This window comes from Lagenorhynchus albirostris, chromosome 13, assembly GCF_949774975.1.
Source record: "Lagenorhynchus albirostris chromosome 13, mLagAlb1.1, whole genome shotgun sequence".
In the NCBI taxonomy this organism is placed as follows: domain Eukaryota; kingdom Metazoa; phylum Chordata; class Mammalia; order Artiodactyla; family Delphinidae; genus Lagenorhynchus; species Lagenorhynchus albirostris.
Genome location: NC_083107.1, coordinates 13,164,498 through 13,188,303, shown reverse-complemented (window position 1 = coordinate 13,188,303; position 23,806 = coordinate 13,164,498). Strand labels below are relative to the sequence as shown.

Genomic DNA, 23,806 nt, shown 5'->3' with positions numbered 1-23,806 from the left:
TTTGGTACAAATAAAACCAAAATAATACCAGAGATAAATGATGGTTTGGGTCAGGGTGGTGGCAATGAAGATGGGGAGAATTGGACAATAGGAGAGATAATTTGGTGATATAACCAGGAGGAATCACTGATGGCTCTGATGTAGGAGAGAGTCAAGTGTGCTTTTAGTGATTTTTGGCTTGAACAATCAAGATGGTGCTGTTATTTGCAGAGATGAGGAAGACTGAGGGAAGAATGACTGGTGACGAGGGATGTAAGTGCCCTTTTGGTGTTCTAGGTGGAAATAACAACAAATGCAGTTGGTTATGAGTCTAGAACTCAGGGGGAAAATCTAGTCTAGAAATAGAAATTTAGAGGTCATCAACTGTCTTAGTTTGGGCTGCTGTAACACGTTACCATAGACTGGGTGGCTCAGCTAGCTCTCTGACCTCTTCTTATCAGGGCACTAAGCCCATTCGTGAGGGCTCCACCCTCATGACCTAATTACCTCCCAAAGGTAGGGAGGTACCTGCTCCATATACCATTACATTGGGGATTAGATGTCAACATATGAATTTGGGGAATGACACAGACATTCAGTCCACAAATCAACATACAGGTGAATTTAAAGCCATGAGCCTGGATGAGATCACTTAGGATGTGCAATTAGAAAGAGTGGTGGTCTGGGATTGGCTCCTGATGCAATATACATGATGCATTTAGAGGTGGGTGGAAGAGGAACCAGTAAATGAGCCCATAAGGAGCAGCAGCTATGGAGGTAGGAAAAAATCAGGAGAATGTGGTGCTATGCAAGCTGAGAGAGGAATGTTTCAAGGAAGAGGGACTGATTGACCAAATGGAAGCTGCTGAGAGGCTGAATTGAATACAAATAAAAAATATCCATTGGATTTGAGAACATGGAAGTCATTGGAGACTTTGATAAGAGCAGCCTCGGAGGAATGGTAGGAACAGAAACTAGAATAGGTGGAGGTGAGAATGAGAGGTGTCAGTATAGACAGCTGTTGTAGACAAGTTTGATGTAAAAGAGAAAGGAGATAGCTGAAAGAGGATGTAGGGTGTCAAGGGAGTTTTGTTTTTCTGTTTGTTTGCTTTGTTTTTTGAAGAGGGGAAACAGAAGCTTGTTTGCATATAAAGGAATAATCCAGTAGAGGAGAGATTCAAGGTGCAGGAGAGAGATGAAGTCCTTGAAAAGGTAAAAGGGTGTAGGATTCAGTGCATGAGGGGAGGGATTTGTCTTTATTAAGAGCAGGGACACTATTATTGTAGAGAAGACAGAGAACAGAATACTTGAGGGAAGTTTATAGATCCAGTGGTAGGACATTGAATAAGTCCCCCTCTGAAGGCTTTTGTTTTTTTTATTGGAGTGTGAGGTGAGGTCATCAGCTGAGAGAAAGGGGGCCCTGTATGGCAGGTACCAGGGAGGGGAAGGTTTGAGGAGAGAGGGGAAAATATAAGACATCTCTGAGGATGGGAAATTTACTAGGGAAACCTGATGGGTTGGAGGTTTGTGGTCATTAGTGTAAAATAAAATGGGTCACCTATCCTCTCTCCCTCCTCCCCTTCCTTCTTTTTTTTTTTAATGTATTTTATTTATTTATTTTTATTTATTTATTGGCTGCGTTGGGTCTTTGTTGCCGCGTGCGGGCTTTCTCTAGTTGTGGTGAGCAGGGGCTACTCTTCGTTGCAGTGCGCGGGCTTCTCATTGTGGTGGCTTCTCTTGTTGCAGAGCACAGGCTCTAGGCGCGCAGGCTTCAGTAGTTGTGGCACGCAGTCTCAGTAGTTGTGGCATGCGGGCTCAGTAGTTGTGGCTCATGGGCTCTAGAGTGCAGGCTCAGTAGTTGCGGCGCACGGGCTTAGTTGCTCTGTGGCATGTGGGATCTTCCTGGACCAGGGCTTGAACTCATGTCCCCTGCATTTGCAGGTGGATTCTTAACCACTGCACCACCAGGGGAGCCCTCCTTCCTTTCTTCTTTGCTATTTGGGACCCACTGAGGTAGGAAGCTAGGCAAGGTGGGGACCCAGAGAGGTGTCAGAGCTGAGTAAGGCAGCAGCCTAGCAAGGGTGGTGAGACTGGTTACATGCAGAGAGTTGAGTAGGGGAAGGGAATATATATGATTAAAAATAATTTAAGCAAAGTAATTTTAAAGTTAATATTACAATAAACATGTAAGCACAACATTGTAGAATGCAAAGAGAGTTTTCATATCACAGCATCTTGTTGTTATCCAAAGCATTTTAGAGGCCAGTCCTTCTAGGTATATTTGATAATGAGGAAAATAAAGTGAATTCCCCAAAGTCACATAACAACTTGATGGCATAGTTGAGTCTAGAATCCTGGGATTCAGATTCCCAGGTCACCACTCTTTCTACAACAAAATAGCAGTGCTCAAAGACTTGATCTGCTTATCGTAAAAAAGTGGATTATCAGAATGAAAACACTGGTCAGGAAAGAATATTCCAATGGTTTTTTTTTTTTTTTTTTTTTTTGCCACATCACACACCATGGGGGATCTTAGTTCCCTGACTAGGGTTGGAACCTGTCCCCCTGCAGTGGAAGCTCGGATTCTTAACCACGGGACTGCCAGGGAAGTCCCTCTAATGGCATTTTCTTATAAATTCCCCAATTTCAACTATTTGGAAAAATTGTGGTCGTTCGGATTTCTGCCCTAAAAAGTGGGTTTATATATGCTCAGTTATTGCTCTTCCAGAAGAACATCTTTGTTGAATAGGAACACATCACTGTGTGCTCAAAAATGCAGAAATCAGAAAACAAAAAAATTGTAGAAATTAGAACTTTATTATATTATAAACATTTCCAGAATATAAACTGATTTTGTATCAAGACTTCTTGAAACGTTTAAAACTGTATGTAACTTAAGCTTATTATAATGTATGTCATTTTCCACTTTCCAATCTAGAAAATATACTGCAAGTTAGATCTAGCGAAGGGAAAAAAAAATCAATCTAAACTGCTTCACAGATATATAAAAACACCCACCCCAAACTAAAAGCCAATCAAGAAATAGATTCTGTAAAGCCTATTAATCCTCCAATTTAAAATAAATGACCTCCCAAGGGAAAAATACTTCCACCATCATAGCAATTTGATGAATAAAAGCAGAGCCACCCTCATTAAGGGAAATTACATTACGCATAAGAAAAATGTAGTAATGATTTTAGAAGAGAAGAAAAGTAATTTCCATGTTGGAGAGCAAGTACATTAAATGTTTTCTGTTCACTTAGGCTCTGTACCTGTTCACATGAAAAGAGCGATATGAACGTGGACAACGTAAAACCAAGCTCCTCAACTATTTTTTCAGTTTAACCTCAGGAGAACCAATGCAAGAGCTTCAAAATCCAAGGATAGACTGGTCCCAAAGCATCTCCTCTTCTGTCCTTTCTTTCCCTTGTTCCTTTTTCTCTTTTCTACGCTTACGTTTCTCTTTCTTAGAGGCTACATCTCGGCTTTTTTTCTCCTTTTGGTTCTTAGGCTTTCCTGTACTGACTCTGACTGTTTCCGCCTCTGTTTTGTTTCTTTGGATGCTCTTGTGTTTGTCTAAATCTATTTCCTCATAAGCTTTCTTCCTCTTATGCTTGGGCCGCTCCTCTTCTGGCTTTTCCTGGCCTTCCTCTGGGTGCCTTTTTCTCTTCTGATGTATCTGTTTATAACTAGCTTGATGGGCACTGGTACTGTTTTCTAAGGAGAGGTGCCTGTAAACTCCAGATTCTACACTGTATGAGCTACAGTTATACTCTTGTTGACTAAAGTTCAGGGCTACTGGTTTTCCTGAGAAACAGTCCCTGGTGAATTGACAGTTGCTCAGGGAGTCTAGTCTCAGCCTGCTGTCATGAGCTGGTAGCCACAGAGGTAACTGCTTCTCCACTGCTTGTGAGATATTGCATGGTCTTTGGTAGGTCTGGATGGGTTCATAAGGGAGTCTTTGATCAAACATTCTACACCTGGGTCTAGAATCAACCTCTTCTTTGTATCCACAGGTTTCCAAATAATCCTCTCTCATCTTTCTGAAACAAGTCTTTGGCTCTAAGCCTCTGGCTTTCTGCACTTTGATATAATCTTCAAGTTCAGCTTGAAAAGAGTCAGATGTCTTCTTTGAACGATTCATTAGGTTGACAAGGGATTCTCTGTAGAGAAGATGGGAGAAAATTCTTCTTACTATATTATTTTATGCTGAATATTTCCTTTACTCTTGAAAAGAGTCTCAAAAAACAAAATAAAGAAGCCCAAACAAATTAAAACTACTTTGGCATGAAAGTTAAACATCATGATATTAAATGCCAAAAAGGAGCATCAGAAAGGTCAAATACTGCCTAGGCCACTCACAAATAATTTTATCTTTCTCAGAAGTGGGATGAAGAGGGTAGAAAGGAGCTGACATATAGAATTCTTTTGTAGGGCTAAAAACGTAAGGAATTAGGGATACAACAACTTACACATCCATGGTGACTGTCCTGATCTGAATGTTCAAACAATTTCTAAAGTTCAGAATAGTCAATTTTTTGTATACTGTTGTCTAAGAAAAGAAATAAACCATAGAGAAGTAATTTGATCTTTAAAAATCTTCTGTTTACTCACACAAAATAAAATGAACACATATACTCACCTGACTAGAGTATTTTAAGACTTAATAATAAAAGGATGTTTGTAAAATGGTTTGGGAATGCTGGAAATTAGCAATTCAGCTATGAGACAAAACTAATCGTAGGTACAGGGCATGAGGAAAGACGAGGGACAAGAGTTCCGTATCTTCCGAACAGGGTCTTGGATTTCATTCCATTACTTCTGATTGGTGAAAAAAGCATTCTAGAATGCCTTCTGGTTTGTTCTCTATTAAAGCACTGGTGGGAGGGGTAAGGAAGGAAATGGAGGTGACAGCTGAGAGGGGCTAGGATTTATATGTAGAGAAAAGTTTCAAAAGAAATTTAAATCAGATAATGCTAGTCTTTGTTTGCTTGTTTAAATTTCTTTTGGCAGGTGGGGGCAGTACAACTACTATTTCTCTTTCTCTCCCCCCACCTCAAATCCTGCGTTACAAATCTAGCAGAAAAGGTACTCACTATGAGATGATAATGCGCTAGATATTTTTGTGTTGTACTTTATTTCCAAAAATTAGGAGGCAGCGTAACCCATGTAGAATCACACATTTCTGTCCATTAACAGAACAAGTCTGAGAGCAAAATCTAGAGTCACTAGTGATCAGCTAGCTTTACTGGCAATTTGAGATTAAAAAGAAAATCTAAATGAAGCCTAATTTGGTGAGTCAGAAAATTCAGCCCTTATTCTACTCAAACAGTATAAAAATTCTGACTAGAGCAAAATAATGTAACAAATAATTGATTAAATATGGGTAAAAAAATTTGAACAGACACTTCAGAAAAGAATATATACAAATGGACAATAAACAAATGAAAGATGCTCAGTGTCATTCGTCATCAAGTAAATGTCAATTAAAAGCACAAAAAGGTACTACTTCACACTCACTAGAAAGACTGAAATTAAAGAGACTGGTGAGGATGTGCAACAACTGGAATTCTCATACATTGCCGGCAGGGATGTAAAATGATACAACTACTTGGAAGACAGTCTGGTAGTTTCTGAGGAAGTTAAACATACACCTCACATACGATCCAGTTATTCCACTCCTAGATATTTATCCAAAAGAAAAGGAAGTATATGTCCACATAAAGACTTATACATGAATGTTCATAGCAGTGTTATTTGTAATAGCCCTGGAAAGGAAAAAAAAAAAAACCCAAATATTGATCAACAGGTGAATGCATAAATCAAATAGTGGTATCTCTATAGAATGGAATCAATGATAAAAAGGAATAGGTTATTGATACACTTGAAATAGATGAATCTCAAAATCATCATGCTGAATGAAAGAAGCCTGACAAAAGAGTACATACTATATTATTCCGTATATATAAAGCTCTTGAAAATGGAAACTAACCTGTAGTAACACAGTGGTTGCTTGGGGATGAGGCAGGAAAAAGTAGGAGGGAGTGATTGTAAATGGCACTTTTGTGGGTATGGATATGTTTACTATCTTAATTGTGGTGATCATTTCATGGGTATATACACCTCTCAAGACCTATCAAATTGTATACCTGGAATACATACAGTTTACTGTATGTCAACTATACCTCAATAAAACTGTTAAAAGTCACTAATAAGATTAAAAAGATGTTGATAATTGTTAAAACTGGATGGTGGATGCATGAGCGTTCATAATACTGCTTTCTCTCCTTATATGTTTAAATATGTTTTATAATAAAAAGATTTCACCTCATAGCCGCTAGGCTGGCTATAATCAAAAAGACAGAGAGGTGCCACTTGTTGAGACACAGATCAAGGAAGAGCCCCTGTAGCAATCATCTATCCTATAAGCTTATAGCCTCATCCACCAGAGGGCAGACAGCAGAAGCAAGAAAAACTATGATTCTGCTGCCTGCGGAAGGAAAATCACATTCACAGAAAGATAGACAAAACAAAAAGACAGAGGACATTGTACCAGATGAAGGAACAAGGTAAAACCCCAGAAAAACAACTAAATGAAGTGGAGATAGGCAACCTTCCAGAACAAGAATTCAGAATAATGATAGTGAAGATGATCCAGGATCTTGGAAAAAGAATGGAGGCAAAGATTGAGAAGATGCAAGAAATGTTTAACAAAGACCTAGAAGAATTAAAGAACAAACACCTAGAAGAATTAAAGAACAAACAAACAGAGATGAACAATACAATAACTGAAATGAAAAATACACTAGAAGGAATCAATAGCAGAATAACTGAGGCAGAAGAACGGATAAGTGACCTACCTGGAAGACAGAATGGTGGAATTCACTGCCATGGAATAGAATAAAGAAAAAAGAATGCAAAGAAATGAAGACAGCCTAAGGGACCTCGGGGACAACATTAAACTCACCAACATTTGCATTATAGGGGTCCCAGAAGGAGAAGAGAGAGAGAAAGGACCCGAGAAAATACTTGAAGAGATTATAGTCAAAAACTTCCCTAACATGGGAAAGGAAACAGCCACCCAAGTCCAGGAAGCACAGAGAGTCCCAGGCAGGATAAACCCAAGGAGAAACACGCTGAGACACATAGTAATCAAATTGACAAAAATTAAAGACAAAGAAAAATTATTGAAAGCAACAAGGGAAAAATGACAAATAACATACAAGGGAACTCCCATAAGGTTAACAGCTGCTTTCTCAGCAGAAACTCTACAAGCCAGAAGGAAGTGGCAAGATATACTTAAAGTGATGAAAGGGAAGAACCTACAACCAAGATTACTCTACCTGGCAAGGATCTCACTCAGATTTGATGGAGAAATCAAAAGCTTTACAGACAAGCAAAAGCTAAGAGAATTCAGCACCACCAAACCAGCTTACAACAAATGCTAAAGGAACTTCTCTAAGTGGGAAACACAAGAGAAGAAAATGACCTACAAAAACAAACCCAAAACAATTAAGAAAACGGTAATAGGAACATACATATCAATAATTACCTTAAATGTGAATGGATTAAATACTCCAACGAAAAGACACAGACTGGCTGAATGGATACAAAAACAAGACCCATATATATGCTGTCTACAAGAGACCCACTTCAGACCTAGGGACACATACAGACTGAAAGTGAGGGGATGGAAAAAGATATTCCATGCAAATGGAAATCAAAAGAAAGCTGGAGTAGCAATACTCATGTCATATAAAAGAGACTTTAAAATAAAGAATGTTACAAGACACAAGGAAGGACACTACATAATGATCAAGGCATCAATCCAAGAAGAAGATATAACAATTATAAATATATATAGACCCAACATAGGAGCACCTCAATACATAAGGCAACCACTAACAGCTATAAAAGAGGAAATTGACAGTAACACAATAATAATGGGGGACTTTAACCCCTCACTTACATCAATGGACAGATCATCCAAACAGAAAATTCATAAGGAAACACAAGCTTTAAATAACACAATAGACCAGATAGATTTAACTGATATTTATAGGACATTCCATCCAAAAACAGCAGATTACACTTTCTTCTCAAGTGCTCATAGATCATTCTCTAGGATAGATCACATCTTGGGTCACAAATCAAGCCTCAGTAAATTTAAGAAAATTGAAATCATATCAAGCATCTTTTCTGACCACAACGCTATGAGATTAGAAATCAATTACAGGGGAAAAAATGTAAAAAAACAAACACATGGAGGCTAAACAATACGTTACTAAATAACCAAGAGATCACTGACGAAATCAAAGAGGAAATCAAAAAATACCTAGAGACAAATGACAATGAAAACATGACGATCCAAAACCTATGGGATGCAGCAAAAGCAGTTCTAAGAGGGAAGTTTATAGCAATATAAGCTTACCTCAAGAAACAATAAAAATCTCAAACAAACAATCTAAACTTACACCTAAAGGAACTAGAGAAAGAAGAACAAACAAAACCCGAAGTTAGTAGAAGGAAAGAAATCATAAAGATCAGAGCAGAAATAAATGAAATAGAAACAAAGAAAACAATAGCAAAGATCAATAAAACTAAAAGGTAGTTCTTTGAGAAGATAAACAAAATGATAAACCATTAGCCAGACTCATCAAGAAAAAGAGGGAGAGGACTCAAATCAATGAAATTAGAAATGAAAAAGGAGAAGTTACAACAAACACTGCAGAAATACAAAGCATCCTAAGAGACTACTACAAGCAACTCTATGCCAATAAAACGGACAACCTGGAAGAAATAGACACATCCTTGGAAAGGTATAGACACATAGGTATAACCTTCTAAAACTGACCAGGAAGAAATAGAAAATATGAACAGACCAATCACAAGTAATGAAATTGAACCTGTGATTAAAAATCTTCCAACAAACAAAAGTCCAGGACCAGATGGCTTCACAGGTGAAACTGTAGAGGAAGGAAAACTCCCAAATTCATTCTATAAGGCTACCATCACCCTGATACCAAAACCAGACAAAGATACTACAAAAAAAGAAAATTACAGACTAATATCACTGATGAATATAGATGCAAAAATCCTCAACAAAATACTAGCAAACGGAATCCAACAACACATTAAAAGGATCATACACCGTGATCAAGTGGGATTTATCCCAGGGATGCAAGGATTCTTCAATATATGCAAATCAATCCATGTGATACACCATATTAACAAATTGAAGAAGAAAAACCATACGATCATCTCAATAGATCAGAAAAAGCTTTTGACAAAATTCAACACCCATTTATGATAAAAACTCTCCAGAGAGTGGGCATAGAGGGAACCTACCTCAACATAATACAGGCCATATATGACAAACCCACAGCAACATCATTCTCAATGGTGAAAAACTAAAAGCATTTCCTCTAAGATCAGAAACAAGACAAGGATGTCCACTCTCGCCACTATTATTCAATATAGCTTTGCAGGTCCTAGCCATGGCAATCAGAGAAGAAAAAGAAATAAAAGGAATACAAATTGCAAAAGAAGAAGTAAAACTGTCACTGCCTGCAGATGACATGACACTACACATAGAGCATCCTAAAGATGCCACCAGAAAACTACTAGAGCTAATCAATGAATTTGGTAAAGTTGCAGGATACAAAATTAATGCACAGAAATCTCTTGCATTCCTATACACTAACAACAAAAGATCAGAAAGAGAAATTAAGGAAACACTCCCATTTACCACTGAAACAAAAAGAATAAAATACCTAGGAATAAACCTTCCTAGGTAGACAAAAGGCCTGTATGCAGAAAAGTATAAGACACTGATGAAAGAAATTAAAGACGATACCAACAGATGGAGAGATATACCATGTTCTTGGATGGGAAGAATCAATATTGTGAAAATGACTATACTCCCAAAGCAATCTACAGGTTCAATGCAATCCCTATCAAATTACCAAAGGCACTTTTTACATAACTAGAACAAAAAATCTTAAAATTTGTATGGAGACACAAAAGATCCTGAATAGCTAAAGCAGTCTTGAGGGAAAAAAATGGAGCTGGAAGAATCAGACTCCCTGACTTCAGACTATACTACAAAGCTACAGTAATCAAGACAATATGGTACTGTCACAAAAACAGAAATATAGATCAATGGAACAAGATAGAAAGCCCAGAGATAAACCCACGCACCTATGGTCAACTAATCTATGACAAAGGAGGCAAGGATATACAATGGAGAAAAGACAGTCTCTTCAATAAGTGATGCTGGGAAAACTGGACAGCTAGTTACATGTAAAAGAATGAGATTAGAACACTCCCTAACACCATAAATAAAAATAAACTAAAAATGGATTAGAGACCTAAATGTAAGACCAGACACTATAAAACTCTTAGAGGAAAACATAGGAAGAACACTCTTTGACATAAATCACAGCAGGATCTTTTTTGATCCACCTCCTAGAGTAATGGAAATAAAAACAAAAATAAACAAATGGGACCTAATGAAACTTAAAAGCTTTTGCAAAGCAAAGGAAACTACAAACAAGATGAAAAGACAACCCTCAGAATGGGAGAAAATATTTGCCAACGAATCAACGGACAAAGGATTAATCTCCAAAATATATAAACAGCTCAATATTAAAAAACAAACAAACAACCCAATCCAAAAATGGGCAGAAGACCTAAATAGACATTTCTCCAAAGAAGACATACAGATGGCCAACAAACACATGAAAGGATGCTCAACATCACTAATTATTAGAGAAATGCAAATCAAAACCACAATGAGGTATCACCTCACACCAGTTAGAATGGGCATCATAAGAACATCTACAAACAACAAATGCTGGAGAGGGTGTGGAGAAAAGGGAACCCTCTTGCACTATTGGTGGGAATGCAAATTGATACAGCCACTATGGAGAACAGTATGGAGGTTCCTTAAAAAACTAAAAATAGGGCTTCCCTGGTGGCGCAGTGGTTGAGAGTCCACCTGCCAATGCAGGGGATACAGGTTCGTGCCCTGGTCTGGGAAGATCCCACATGCTGTGGAGCGGCTAGGCCCGTGAGCCATGGACGCTGAGCCTGTGCATACGGAGCCTGTTGCTCCGCAATGGGAGAGGCCACAACAGTGAGAGGTCCGCGTACCGCAAAAAAAAAAACAAACTAAAAATAGAATTACCATATGACCCAACAATCCCACTACTGGGCATATACCCACAGAAAACTGTAATTCAAAAAGACACATGCACCCCAATGTTCACTGCAGCACTATTTACAATAGCCACGTCATGGAAGCAACCTAAATGCCCATCGACAGACGAATGGATAAAGAAGATGTGGTATATATATACAATGGAGTACTACTCAGCCATAAAAAGGAACTAAATTGGGTCATTTGCAGAGACATGGATGGATCTAGAGACTGTCATACAGAGTGAAGTAAGTCAGAAAGAGAAAAACAAATATCACATATTAACGCATATATGTGGAACCTAGAAAAATGGTACAGATGAACCTGTTTTCAGGGCAGAAATAGAAACACAGATGTAGAGAACAAACGTATGGACACCAAGGGGGGGAAAGTGGTGGTGGGGTGGTGGTGTGATGAACTGGGAGATTGGGATTGACATATATACACTAATATGTATAAAATGGATAACTCATAAGAACCTGCTGTATAAAAAAAGACAAAAAAAGACATAATAATAAGTGTTGACAAAAAGGAGGAAAAACTGGAAACTTCATTCATTCTTGGTGCGAATATAAAATGTGCAGCTACTCTGGAAAACAGTTTGGCAGTTCCTCAAAGTGTCAAACATAGAGTTACCACGTAACCCCAGCAATTTCACTCTTAGGTTTCAACGCAAGAGGACTGAAAATCTATGTCCACACAAAAAGTTGTACAAAAATGTACACAGCAGCACTATTCCTAACAGCTAAAGGCAGAAATGACTCAGTGATCATCAACTGATGAATGGATAAATAAAATGTGACAATTCACACAATGGAATATTATTCAGCAATAAAAAGGAATGAAATACTAATAAATAGTACAACGTGGATGAACCTTGAAGACATGCAGAGTGAAAGAATCCAATCCCAAAAGATCACAGATGGTGCAGAGATCAATGAAGAGGTGAATGGAACCTTACCCTTATCAGGTTGAGAACTTGGTGGAGAAATTTGATCATATTCACCCATTAATTGCTTCAGTTTCTTAGCATGAACTTTCCCCAAATAGTGACACGGTGCAACAACTGAGCTAAAAACCATGATGCAGAGATTTAAAAATCTATTTTTTGTCCAATACTCCACTCCCATTTACCTGAAACCAAACATAATCTTGTTATAACAATTAAATAATTCAAAGTTTAGAATTACATCAACATAGATCAATCATCTGAAAACGCATAAAATGCATCTTCAATTTCTTATTTTGCTCCCTATAAATCTGAAAGTAAAGCTAACTTTTTGAGTATGTATTTTACCCTTGAAAAATAAATAATATTGTTTATTTTAGAGAAAGTGATCCAAAGTTTACACCTCTGAATTTGAAGATACCACTCATGAGTTTTAATATATCTGATCTGAATTAACACTTTTAAGAGTTTTGCTTGCTTTCAAGTCAAAGTACCAGCTTCAGTATAAAAAATACTAACAATTTAGAAGCCCTTTATTTTCAACCTACCTCATAATGTGAAATCCACTGCAATTCAAATTATGGCACTATTCCTTACAAGCCTTTTACAAAAGGTATCTGTAAAAAGTTCAGTCTTTGCTCATTCAACGTGGTATCTATGAATAAAATAAAGGGAGGTAAGACATTTAGGGTAATATTTTCAATCTTCAACTGAATATCATTTCATATACCATCTCAAACCTTAATTTCCTAAGTGCTTGCAAGGCTAAAGTACTGGCTTTTTGCTTATTAGAATGACAATTTTAGTATAAAAACATCTAGTAAGCCTCTGATATTTACTATGGTAATATATTTTTTAGTCCAGAAAATACCATTCTGAAGGAGAAGTTATTAGGGCGCCAGTAGAACTCTGGACTTTATGGAAATGAGCTGGGGCATCCAGCCTTAGTACTTCATGTCTTACAGCAGACATGTTACTGACTTCTACTGACCTCTGTAATCGCTAAAATCCCAGAGGTAGCATCTCTCTCCCCACATTGGCTGTCTTCTCCCATCTGGTACTTAATGTAATTGACTAATTTCTCTAAATGCAGGACTTTACACTTCATCTTGTAATGGGTTTAGGCCACCTAAACCTCTGACGATCTTTAAAATTCAAATTGTTTTAATCTTGACATTTGCTACTTTTCCCACACATAGTTTTTATATGCATTCAGTCTATGTGTTCATCCATGTTACTGGTGAAAACTTTAAGTAGGAAGACAGTAAGATAATACCTATGGCATGCCACAAAGAATTCACCTCTTTCCTTCATCTAGGATTGATCTATTCATTCCCAATAAGAAAGACATTAAGAATTTCATAGAATCTGAGTTTATTCCAAAATTAAATTCAGCATCTTTATGTGAACACTCTATGCTTCTCCACCGCGCTCCCCACCATCTTCCTTCTTATGAGTCTGATTATTCAAATCTATTTGTACTACATAAATGTCTTATTTTTCCATTTTATTAATATTTGAAAAATACATGACATGTCTTCCTAAATTGTAACTATTCTTTCTACAGCAATCGTTCTCAATCTCAATCATTTTGACCAAAGCATTCTATACAGTCAGACAAGTGAACTCTTATTGCCTGGAGGTCTAGGGAGTATACAGCCTAGAGATCAATCACAGAAAGATGTATTTCAAGTTTCATGATTAACCTTAAAAACGCATGAACTTCTTGAATTCTAGTCTTAAAACATCCATTTTATGTAAAAGTTTTAACTTAATCTTTAAATAAAATGTGCCATTTAAACTTCAAGTACCTCCTAGCACACTGCTGGATACCCCAAAATCTCACGGAAAACCGAGTGTCCTCACTGAAGAATATGATCCCACACATTCCTCTGATCTACCAGATGGTTCACAAAAGAAAATAAGGCATGGCATCACTTGTACTTTTAGTAAACCTGAAACTGCCTTTTATGGTCACTTCAAAGTATTACATTTACAAGTCACCTATTAATAATTTGTTCTGTAACACTTACCCAGCATTGCCCTTACCATGTGCCAGGTACTATTTCAGCACTTAAGAATAGTAACTAATTTTATCCTCCTAAGAAGCCTATGGGCTAAGTACTGTTATGATTCATAGTTAATAGATGAGGAAACTGAGGCATAGAAAAGTTGAGGAACATGTCTGTGATTGCAGTTAATAAATGACAGGAGCAGTCTGGCCCCAGAATCTGTTATTAACTGATATGCTTGGCTGCCTTTCGAAATGATGTAAAATTTCTCCACGTCTGGAATCCACTTCCCCGCTTTTACAAAACCTGAAATATTTTCTGATCTCCAGGGCTTTACACAGCTCTCCATTAAAAAAAAATGAAAAGTTAGCCACAAAATGGTGGAACGCATTCTTATTTCATACATCAGACAAAGGACTTATATCTAGAATAAATAAAGAACTCTATGACTCAATAATAAGACAAACTCAGTTAAAATGGGCAAACAATTTGAACAGACATTTCAGAAAAAATATATAAACAGCCAAGTAAATGCGAATTAAAACCAGAAGATAATACTACACCATCATCAGAAGGACTAAATTAAAAGGACTGAAAATACCAAGTGTTGGTAAGGACGCTGAACAACTGGAACTCCCATACACTACTAGTTAGAATTGAAAATGGTACAACTTTACAATCTGACAATTTTTTTAAAAGTTAAATACCTACTATATGATCCGGTCATTTCACTCATATGTATTTGCCCAAGAGAACTGAAAACATATGTCCATGCAAAGACCTGTACATGAATATTCACAGCAGCTTTATTTGTAATAGCCCAAAACTGAAACAACCCTAATGTCTATCAACAAGGGAATGGGTAAACAAAATGTGGTATATCCATACAACAGAATTATCCAGCTGTAAAAATGAACGAAATAGCAAGACATACAACATGGATGAATCACAAAATCATCATGTTGAGTAAGACACAAGAGTACCTACTACGAGTCTACTTATAAAAAGTTCTAGAAATGCAAACTAATCTATAGTGATAGAAAGCAGATTAGTGGTTGCCAGGGACAGGGGTGGAGGGAGGGATGGACTGTAAAGGGGCAGGAGGAAACTGCTTCGGTTGGTGGAAACATTCGGCATTTTGTTTATGAAGGTGGTTTCATGGGAGTATACACCTGTCAAAAACTCATTGAACTGTACACTTTAAATAAGTGTCGTTTATTGTAAGTATACCTCAGTAAAGTGTACGAGAGAACCTTAAAGATCTATAATGAATGTTTTGAAAAAAAAATTCTACCTTAATTTGTTAAACTGGAGTTTTAAGTGTTGGCTTTGTTTCTAGAAAGATCACCCACCTAACAAAGCTCGAGTCACCTATGCAGAACTACTGGTTGTCATATTATGTTAATTATCTCACTGCTTCTAGGAGCCAGACATAGGGACTCTGGAGTCAGTTCTGGCATTTGTTAGTTATATGACCTTGGTCAAGTTTCTCAACCTCTAACACAGGATATAACATACACCTCAGAGTTGTTGTGTGTCTTAAGGAAATTAGTAAATGTAAAGTGCTTAGAAGAGTGCACGGCACATACTGAGTGCTGTACAGCTGAGCTGTTCTTATTGCTATTCAGGATTTCATCTACTTAACTGATAGAATGAAATGTTTTTCCAACCAATTATTCTAGTAACTACAGAAAGTAGAAAAGGTTATGGGTAAACAGGTCAGGAGTGCCTGACAGGAGTACCTTTCTATTCTTTGTATTTCAAGCTAACTCATGTTTCAGAGGGACTTTGTTTTTTTGTTTTTGTTTTTTTTAATGAAAGCTGAAAGTTCAACTTGATCCTTATTATCTTTTCTGATTGCTCTGATTTTAAACCAACTCTTTATAAAGATTTCAGTTTACGTCCTGTGTTAATGTCTGCTACATATAATGTCTAAAAGAATATGGAGTGTCAAGCAGAAACACGCAGGCTATTTACAAGCTGGTATTAGGTCTCAAGCAAGAAATAGTTTGTCTCTTCTGAAACTAATCTGGAGTATTTTTTCAGTTGTACCTTCTAAAATTTTTGGAAAAAATCTAGCAAAATTCTGAAAACTTGACATTCCTATTTGTACACCACAAGCCTAGTTATAGACCAACACTCACAATGCCATTTACTTCCAGGAAAGATATCATAGTGGAAAGAGAAAGAAAATGGAATCTTTTATTTTGGAGAAATGAAACTATGCACGTTGTTATTCAATTGCTGTACAAGGTTTGGTCTTTTTTATTTCAATATTAGTAGCTAAAGCCATTGCAAAAGCTAAAGTAATAAAAACACTGCACGTGAACTACTGAGTTAAATATGAAACACATGAAGAGTATGAATTACTCGTAATTCAAAACTGTCTAAAAAATGCTTCACATCTTAATAAAATACTAAGAACCACTCCACTTTTCCTAATTCTAGACCTGTCAGAGAGAATTTGTTACATTCCAACCACCCTTTTAGAAATAGCAAAACCTGAATTTAACTTTTGCATTGTATGAAATGTTTTTAATATGCCTCAATAGGTTTAATAGGTTGAACGAGCAAATCAACTCAATTTGAGTGAAAAATTTACTAAAATTTTTCACGCCCACAGCACATTATTTGATTTGTGTTGTGACATGGTATTAAAACATAGTACAGCATAAAGGTTTTAAAAATATTTATTAAATATCTTTAATCACTTAAGAAAAAAATGTTTGAGCAAAATTAGGAATGTTAATTTGCTAAGTTTTAGGTGTAATTAGGTTCCCTTTAATAAATTCTTCCTCTTTAATAAATATACCAAATTCATGGCATGGTCCTATACTTTTAAACTTAGTTCACTAAGAAGCATTAAAAGACAATTTTCCCCACTATTTGCATCTTCTTTCTCTCAGCAATGTTATGTAGCATTCACTGTACTTTGTTAAAGTTATCCAAAAGTATTTTGGTTTTTGATGCAATAGTAAATAGTATTTTTTTAAAAATCTCAATGTCTAATTGCTTGTTGCTAACATTTAGAAATACTATTGGATTTGTATATTGACCTTGTATTTCGTGTCCTTTATGATAAACTCACTTCTTATTCTAGTAGCATTTCCCAAAATTCCTTGGGGTTTTCTACATAGATGATCATAGCACCTGCAGATAGACAGTGTGATTTCTTCCTCTCCTATCTGTAAACGTTTTTCTTTTTCTTGTCTGACTATACTGGTTAGGGCCTCTAGTACAATACTGAAAAGAAGTGGTAAGGATGGATATCCTTGCCTTGTTCCTGGCTCTTGAGATTTGCAATCTTTTAATACCATTATAATCTTAGGAAAGACTAAGTAGAACACAGCACTAAGTTTTAGGAGACTAGGTAACTGATTCTGTTATCTTAACCAAAGTATGCTGGGACTTCCCTGGTGGTCCAGTGGTTAGGACTCTGCGCTTCCACTGCAGGGGGCACAGGTTCGATCCCTGGTTGGGGAACTAATAAGATTCTGCATGCCGAGTGGTGCGGCCAAAAAAAACCAAAAAAACCCCCAAAGAAACCATTAACCAAAGTATGCTGTTTTATTTCTTTTTGTTTTGACTTTGAGGGTCAAATCCCATTTAAGAAGTTTTGAGAGATGCAGCGTGTACCTGTTAGCATCATGAATATTCTTAACTGTGTTAGTTATTAACCTTGCCTTTTCAGGAAATGAGATTAGTATGTGACCTACGGGTTTGCCAAGCTTTAGCTATTTTACACTAATACTACAACCATAAAAGTAACTGAGGATTTACTATGGCATATTTCCAATGACAAAATACAAAGAAATTAACAAAATCATTAATTACAGGCACTAGTTACATACTTAACATAAAATATGTCTTAACTTAAACTAAACCTTTGAACATCAATAATTATATGTAATCTATGGCTAGCTAGCTCAAGGCTCTTGCTTGTGAAATTAGTTTTACTTGGACCCATGGCAGACATCCTATCTCAGAATGCCACCAAATACATGCCAGTCCTCCTAAAAGATCAGTAAACGTGAATGGGTCTGTGAATGCTCTTGTCCTAACACACAGTACCTGGTCCATAGTAGGAGCTCTAACTGTTTTCTGAATAACTGTAGGAAGGGCTGTTAACTAGATTTTTCTGTCAGTTGACTCGAATCTCTGCTTACTGTCAAGAAAACAAAGGAACATTTTTGGCAATTGCTATGTAAATGGATTTATGATTCAATAAGAATTCAGAAATGTTCTTCATTCTTAAAATGAGTCTAATTTTTTTTCCCAAAAAGCAGATAAGCAAGAACTGTTTGCTGTGGTTTTGTTTTTACTGATTTCTTAGGAATATTATTACTCAGTTGAACATTTTTTTTTTTTTTTTTGTGGTACGCGGGCCCCTCACTGTTGTGGCCTCTCTCGCTGCGGAGCACAGGCTCCAGACGTGCAGGCCCAGCGGCCATGGCTCACGGACCCAGCCGCTCCGCAGCATGTGGGATCCTCCCGGACCGGGGCACGAACCCGTGTCCCCTGCATCGGCAGGCGGACTCTCAACCACTGCGCCACCAGGGAAGCCCCTCAATAGAACATTTTTAACTATCAAAAATATCTGAGAAACTTGACTGAATGAATTACAAAGTGTCCTGGAAAATCTTTCCCTTGACCATAAATGCAATGCATATTTCTTTTCATATAAGTCTGGTCATGTGGTATTTCTTTGGGGTTTTGTGATTGAGTTTAATTTCTCAATTTCCTATTTATAATCTTACACCATCTATATATTCCCTGATTGCTAATTTTTAATCCTTACTGACCTTTGCTTATTATCAAGCCCAATACAGAGGAGCTCCTTATAAGAGTGTTACAGATATAGGTGAAAATGGATCTGCAGTTTTAATAGTATCAGGATCTTGAAAGTGAGAGTGGAATTTTAATAACTGGAAGCCTGCCAATTCTTTGATACCTTTTGGGGGAATCTCCTAATATAGTCTTTTAAGAAAAAAAAAAAAAGATACTGGCCAAGTACTAAGCAATTTTTTTTTCTCTTCTTGTTCATGTACTATTATATTGGCAATTACGTTAGGCTTTTATAAATATCTAAACTAAAAATACCTTGGGTCCTACTCCTACTAGTGTTTTAAACAGCATATCAAATATTTACCATGTGTTAAGTAGCAGTTAACTGAAAAGTTAATAGGATATTTACTCAAAGCGACAAGAGGTAATTTTTAGGTAACAAGTTGTATTTTGTTTTTCAAATTCTAGTGGTCTCAAGCATAACTCAACAGACTTCATTAGTCTTTGAATGTCATTTGATGGCCATTAGAGGTCAAAGTTTCATGTTTTATGAATTGCTGTTCTAGTACACAGCCAGGCCATGGAAAGAATACCAGTATGGAGCAGCAAAATCAGTTCACCATTTTAGAGCTGTCAAGGAGCTCAGTTTAGTTAGTGCAGACTTCCTCAACCTCGACATTACTGACGTTTTCAGGATAATCCTTTGTTGTTTGTGTTGGTGGCCTGTGCATTTTAGGTTGTTTGCGGCAGCTCTGGCCTATACCAAGTAGATGCCAGTAGCACCTGTAATCACCAAGCCCTTTCTTGTCCAGTGGCAAAAACCAAGGGGAAAAAAAAAAAGGCTCCAAACACTGTTAAATGTCCTCTGAGGAGCGGGTGGGGCAAAAGCACCCCTGATTTGAGAACCACTCAGTTGGGCTAGTCCAACTCCCCTCCCCACAGATGACAAAACTCAAGTCCAGGAAGTTTGGGACTTAGGGTCATACAGCTAGTTAAGAAATTAGCATTAGAACTTAATAGTCAAGACTCCTATTCCAGTATTCTCATACCACCTTGAAGCAGTATAGGAAAGTAACTGCTAGCGTCGTGTGAACTGATTTAAAGTGTTTAGTAATTGCACATATTCAAAGTCATTGCAAAAAACCAAGTCTGGCAGAAAGCTGTATTTTTTTTTTTTTTCGTAAGAAACTGTTTCCAAATCTTCCTGTGATGTGGCCATGGGAGCTAAAATGAATTGTAGTCTTGACACATATAAACTGCTCAGGCTTACTTGTTAGTGAAAGGCAGGAAATCTGGTACGAAAGCAGAAAATTCAAGAGATTTTATTTTTTAATATCCTAACAATCATACTAACCCAGGTTGATTGAAGACACTAAATCTAGTCTTCCAAAGGTTGTCTTCACTAAGGGACTTAATGGAACATCATTTGGTTGCAATGAAATTCTAATTTCCATTTTTAGTGAATGGAATTTATATAAAGTTCTTACAAAATGTTTTAAGAAATTTATAATACTTTACTGTTTGCCATTCCTCCAAGTGAAAGGTATAAAAGATTACCGAATACCACACAAAAATAGAGTATATTGTGGAAGAGGATGAAAATAAAAATTATTTTAATGAAGTTACTATATTTACTGTTGTCCCTCAGGAAAAAAGAAATTAAATTATCCAACAATGTTCTGGCTTCCACCATCTTTCTCTCTGGAGACAAAAAGCAACATAAGGCAACACTGCAAATACTAGAAATTAATTATGAAGATGGCGTAATGTTTTACTAGATCTTCTGCAGTGGGATCAAGCTCCACCGTCTAAAATCCTTTCCAAAACTTCCTTAAAGCCTAAACTCAGGGTTTGGAACCAGCAGTTTGTTTGCAGGTATACAATAATTGTAGAAACTCAAACATCTCTTAGATTGAGATGATCAAGAAATAGCTTTTTGTGTTAGGGAAAATGTGCTGGTGAAAACTCTAGGCAGATATACTCCTTCCAAACTTCTGCACAAAGGCTTGACCAAACTTTAACTTGGCCTCCAGCAGCCTGTGGCTACGGCCCTCGGATGAACCAGCCCCATTTTGAGCTCAGATCTGGAACAACTTGGGGCTGTCAAAAGACATTTACTGTTTGTTCTAGCCAACACCCGATGACAGGTCCCTGGCCGCTCTTTAGTGCTTAACTAAAAAGGGATTACGATTGTGAACCCTTGCTCTGTCCCTCTGAGATGTATGTGTGTACCTCCTACAACTTAGGAGTGTCTTTCTCAAGGATCTGGAAGCCATTCCTTTGCAGTGTAATCATCAGGAAGGACAGGGCCTCTGTCTCCCAGTCCCTGTGGGAAAACAGAATCCTCACTTCCGTAACTGCCAGCAAACTGACACAGCTCGCCTGATGAAAGGACACTACCCAACCCTTTGTAATTCTGCACGTCCCTGCCTCTGCTTGAGCTCCACCTTGCCCCATTCCTACATTTTCTCTTTAAACCCCCCCGGACACCTCTGCGCAAATCGGAATGGAGCTCAGCTCTTTTCCTACTGTCAGTAGTTGCTGAATAAAAGTTGTTTTCGCCGCCCCGATGTCCTGCTTTATTAGCTTTGACGCTGGCAGGTACATATTAAAACTCAGACCACTGTCAAGATAGGGCTGTAAATCTTAGAGGCTTGTTTTACACGGCGTTATCCTCAAAAACCCGGGCAAACTCTACAAAGTAATCCCTCAAAAGCCTCACCCCCTTCTCTCCTCTAGGGCCCGGCACCTTCAAGCTCGCGTGTTTACTTCCTACTCTCCCCGAACTCCGAACTCCACTTCTCCCCACGTGTGAGTGAGGTCGCTACTTTCCAGGATGTTGATTTCACCCTGCGCAGGTCTACGCCCTTCCACGTCTGGAGCCTTTTCTCTCCTCGTCTCTGTCCCCTCGATCTCCGAGTGTCCTCATCACCCCCTTCCCTCTCCCTGACGCTTCAGATCCACGGCCTCGGCCTGGTCGCCTCTCTCCCGCTCCAACCTCAGCTTCCCCGGCAGCGATCCGTGTGGGGGCCCCGGCGCCCGTTTCCGGGGGTGGCGGGTGGAGAGGGGAGCGTACTCTCCGGGCCCGCCCGGCCTCTCCCGGGCCGTGGGGTCGAGGGGCTGAACGCCTGGGCCGCCCCCGCTGCCGGGGCGGGAACTCACCTTCTCTGAGGCAGGGGCGGCCGTCTACAACTACTGTCCCCCTCCCCGCCAACACCGCCGGCCGGTGGGTAGGCCGAGGTGGAGTAGGCGGAGAGGCAGGGACAACCGCTGCCTCCGCAGCCGAGCTAGCGGGGTGGGGGCAAGAGGCGGAGACCTGACTTCCGGAGGGGAAGTCGCCGCCACCACCAGCGGCTAACTGGACGACACCGCCCCCATGGCGGCGAGGCGCGCTACTGCGCTTGCCCAGCAGCCCCGCTCCCAGAAAGCCCCGTTTAGCCCCGCCTTCCTGTTTACCCCGCCCCCTTCGTCCGCTACTTCCGGGGCTCGGTTCTAACCTGGGTCGCGCCTGCTGTTCTTCGGCTGCTCCGGGTCTCTCCGTTGGAAGGAAGGAAACGGTCGTGGGGCCGCTGACCTTGGGAGAGTGAATTTCAAACCACTAAGAAAAACAGTCAGGAAATCTACGGATTCTACCTCCAAAATATCTGAAAAATATATGCTTTCCTGTTTTATCTGTTTTTCTTTTCTTTGTTAGAACCTTTAATACACAGAGTAGACTGAGCAAAATCCTTGGTTATAATACGTTGTCATCATTGCTCCATAAGTGACGTTTTTCTCTCTCCTTCTGGCTCCCTCAGTATATGCGTATATATATACACACACACACATTCATCCTTTCGTTCCCTGTCTCCCAAAGAAATCATTACCATGGTTTGTAGTCATCATTTCCTTTCATATGTATATACGTATCTTTAAAATATACATATTTATTTATTTTGGCTGCGCAGGGTCTTAGTTGCAGCACGCGAGATCTTTTCGTTGGGGCATGCATGCGGATCTAGTTCCTCCACCAGAAATCGAACCCGGGTCCCCTGCCTTGGGAGCATGGAGTCTTACCCACTGGACGACCAGGGGAATCCCCGTATGTATATACCTTTATCATATATATGTGTGATGAAAAAAAGTTTAGATTGTTTCTGAATCTCATAAGATTTATGTCTTTCTCTAGAAGTATTCAGGAACTTGCTTCACTGGACACTTTGAGGTTCATCCAGGCTGCTGCATATAGGTGTTATTTATTCATCTAATTGCTGTACCAAATTCCACCCATTTTCCTGTTGATGGGCGTGTCCCTGGGTGCACTGTGCAAAAGTTTCTCTTGGGTATGCTCTCCTTTCCTGTCACACTACTGTTGACCAATTTCAGGTTCTTATCATCTTTTGTTAGTGCCATGGCAACAGCTGCCTAACTTATCCTTCCTCTCATTTCCCCCCTCCAATCTACTCTCCATACTGCCGAAGGGTTCCATCTGGACGTCATCCTGGCTCCCCGTATTCTGGTGGAGAAAGTCAAACATGACTGCTATTCCTGGACCTCTGTGCGCCTGCCTGATATCATTATCTTCCTACTGTTCTCACCTCCCCACCCTGCATTCACTTGACGATTCAGCAACATTAAACCTTTATTGATTCCCCTAAATGCCAAGCTACTGCATAACTCAGTTTATTGTATCTTCTACTTCTTCCTGAAACACCCTCTCCCTACTTCCTAAAGAACTCTTCCTCCCCTTAGGAGTAAATACTATCATGAATTCAGTATTTCTCATTCTCATGCCTTTTAAAAAAATTTTATTTATTTTTATTTATTTATTATTTTTGGCTGTGTTGGGTCTTCGCTGCTGTGCGCAGGCTTTCTCTAGTTGTGGCGAGCGGGGCTACTCTT

At 38.6% G+C, this 23,806-nt stretch overlaps 1 protein-coding gene across 6 annotated transcripts; it reads right to left on the bottom strand.

Annotated features, from left to right (window-relative positions):
• Nucleotides 1-2,777: 2,777 nt before the first annotated feature.
• Nucleotides 2,778-22,242, bottom strand: LOC132531594 (lysine-rich coiled-coil protein 1-like). 6 transcript variants are annotated; one of them, XM_060169492.1, is made up of 5 exons: nucleotides 22,088-22,239; nucleotides 17,229-17,290; nucleotides 12,677-12,783; nucleotides 12,141-12,313; nucleotides 2,778-4,142 (listed from the first exon to the last, which is right to left on the bottom strand). In XM_060169492.1, exon 5 carries the CDS (start codon nucleotides 4,121-4,123, stop codon nucleotides 3,350-3,352), a length of 774 nt encoding a protein of 257 aa, XP_060025475.1. In that variant the 5' UTR covers nucleotides 4,124-4,142; nucleotides 12,141-12,313; nucleotides 12,677-12,783; nucleotides 17,229-17,290; nucleotides 22,088-22,239; the 3' UTR covers nucleotides 2,778-3,349. The 6 variants fall into 6 exon arrangements, with proteins under 6 accessions (XP_060025475.1, XP_060025471.1, XP_060025474.1 ...); XM_060169488.1 differs by lacking the exon at nucleotides 12,141-12,313 and adding an exon at nucleotides 4,452-4,531; XM_060169491.1 differs by lacking the exon at nucleotides 17,229-17,290 and having other exon boundaries at nucleotides 22,088-22,242.
• Between the last annotated feature and the right edge of the window lie 1,564 nt (nucleotides 22,243-23,806).